This window comes from Pteropus vampyrus, unplaced genomic scaffold, assembly GCF_000151845.1.
Source record: "Pteropus vampyrus isolate Shadow unplaced genomic scaffold, Pvam_2.0 Scaffold34, whole genome shotgun sequence".
NCBI lineage: Eukaryota > Metazoa > Chordata > Mammalia > Chiroptera > Pteropodidae > Pteropus > Pteropus vampyrus.
The window spans coordinates 5,651,350-5,653,253 of NW_011888815.1; the positions used below are offsets into that span (position 1 = coordinate 5,651,350).

The 1,904-nt window shown below is 57.0% G+C and overlaps 1 protein-coding gene across 1 annotated transcript in view; it reads right to left on the bottom strand.

The window, feature by feature from the left end:
• The window catches only part of IGF1R (insulin like growth factor 1 receptor), a 295,325-nt gene that overhangs the window by 43,015 nt on the left and 250,406 nt on the right, over positions 1-1,904 (bottom strand). Inside the window, exon 12 of the mRNA XM_023528984.1 lies at positions 1,570-1,875. Coding sequence (XP_023384752.1) covers positions 1,570-1,875 — 306 coding nt within the window. The remainder of the gene's footprint in view (positions 1-1,569; positions 1,876-1,904) is intronic.

The following is a 1,904-nucleotide window of genomic DNA, read 5'->3' on the forward strand; positions in this document are numbered from 1 at the left end:
CCCGAAAGGGGAGAAGTTGCCAGAAAGCACCCACGTCTTCCATTTCCTCGCAGGGTTTAAACCGGGGGGGACGAGACGGAACGTGACAGGAGAGAGTCACGTCTGATGCGAGGGAGAACTCCCGACAGCAAAGCGCGCGTTCAGATGCGGTTTCTCGTGGCGTGTGCCACCTGCTGCTGGAAAGAGCCCACCAGAAGCCACGGCTGCCGTTTCTAAGACCACACAGCCCCAAGCCAGACCCCAAACCTAGGCTGTTTCTGAAGGATGGAGGCAGACAGAAGTGGAGAGACCCGAAAGCAACATGTCACCCTGCGGAGGGTCCCGGGAAGACTGCGAAGGGTCCAGTGCGGGCGCAGGTGGCATAGGCTACGTGTGAAGGGCGGGAGAAGCGGACCACGTGGAGAATTCAGACCAAGTTAGTTCGCGGAATTATCTGCCCAAGCATCTGTTTACCCCTAAAACCAGGACCCAGGCACAGGGCCAGGCTCACAAAACGCAGCCCCGAGGCCTGCAATCCCACGCACCCTCTCCTTCTTGTGACATCTGTTCCCGTTAGGATTTTCCAACATCGTGCATGTCTTTGGTTCTATTAGGCGTGAACCACGTCGACTGCTGGATGGGTCGAATCCTGAATTTAAAAACTCGGACTCCAGGTCAGGACGGCACGGATGTGGGCCCCAGGAGGGAGCAAGGCGGTGGGGACTGCCCGCCGGACCCAAAAGCCACGCCGCGAAGCAAGGTGGGGCTGCCCTTCCTTGTGGGAGAGGCAGCAAGAAACACTGATATGCCACATTTTCTTCCCATTCTCTGAATGGGAAATAATCTAAAAGAACTGGGTGTCTAATAAGAAATAGCGGAAAGTCAATATGAAACGAGCAAAGAATATTTATGCCACCAGATAAGAGACTGAATTTTCTCGGCCAAGCAAGTATAATAGGGCCCTAGAAGTACCTATGCACTTTACAAAATTCAGTTTTAAAATCGGAGATCCTCGTGTAGAGTGGGCTTCTAAGAACTCTGTCTCGTCGATGGTCTGAGCATCGACATGGCCCCGCCTCTGCACGTCACCACTGGCACGCTTCCATGAGCATCACTGCTTTCAAAGTTGCATCTGCGTTTTACCGACAGGCGGTGCAGGGGACAGTGTCTCACTCAGCCTGGCGTGCTGTCACAGACTCTGGCCCTGGAGCAGCAGGCTGGGCTGGGTGGCCTTCAGGTTTCTGTCACCCTTCGGGGTTCTAAGCCCTGCATCTGTGAGCCCTGACGAGGCGGTCGGTGGTGGGGGGATGGTCCATCCCGCGCTTTGTAAAACGCTCTGGACGTTAACGAAGTTGACAGCAAAAGCTGCTTGTTCCCTCCCTCAAAAGACAGTCTCAGACGCTCCCCCGGTCCGTAAGATGAGAGAGACTCCAGGAGCAGCAGCGCCCAGCCCGCAGCCCCAGATGAGGGGATTCCCCCTCGCCCCCCGAAAGATGGCCAGCTCGGCTCCAAAGGAAGACGGAAGCCAAGATAAGGCGGGCTCCCCGCTCCAGGCCAAGCCACGTTCCCGGCTCCTCCCCCAGGTCTTACTTTTGGCCTGGACGTAGAAGAACACAGGGTCCGTCCACGACCCATTTCCGGACAGAGAGGTGGCCTGGATGCGGGCCGTGTAGTTGCCCGGGTTGAGCCGGTTCAGCTTGGCCCCTCCGTACTTTCGGTACTCCTGCCTGGACACGCACTCCCGCTGGTCCTGGGGCGAGGGAAACAGACGGGTCACTTCCCCACAAACGCACGAGAAGCGGGTGACCGGCGGCCCAGTCTGTCGCCTCCCGCCTGACAGCGATCCCGATTTGTAAAACACGGGGAAGAAACCAACCGAGTCTTCCACAGCAGAAACTTTCAGCCCACCTAAGTTTTAACCAAAC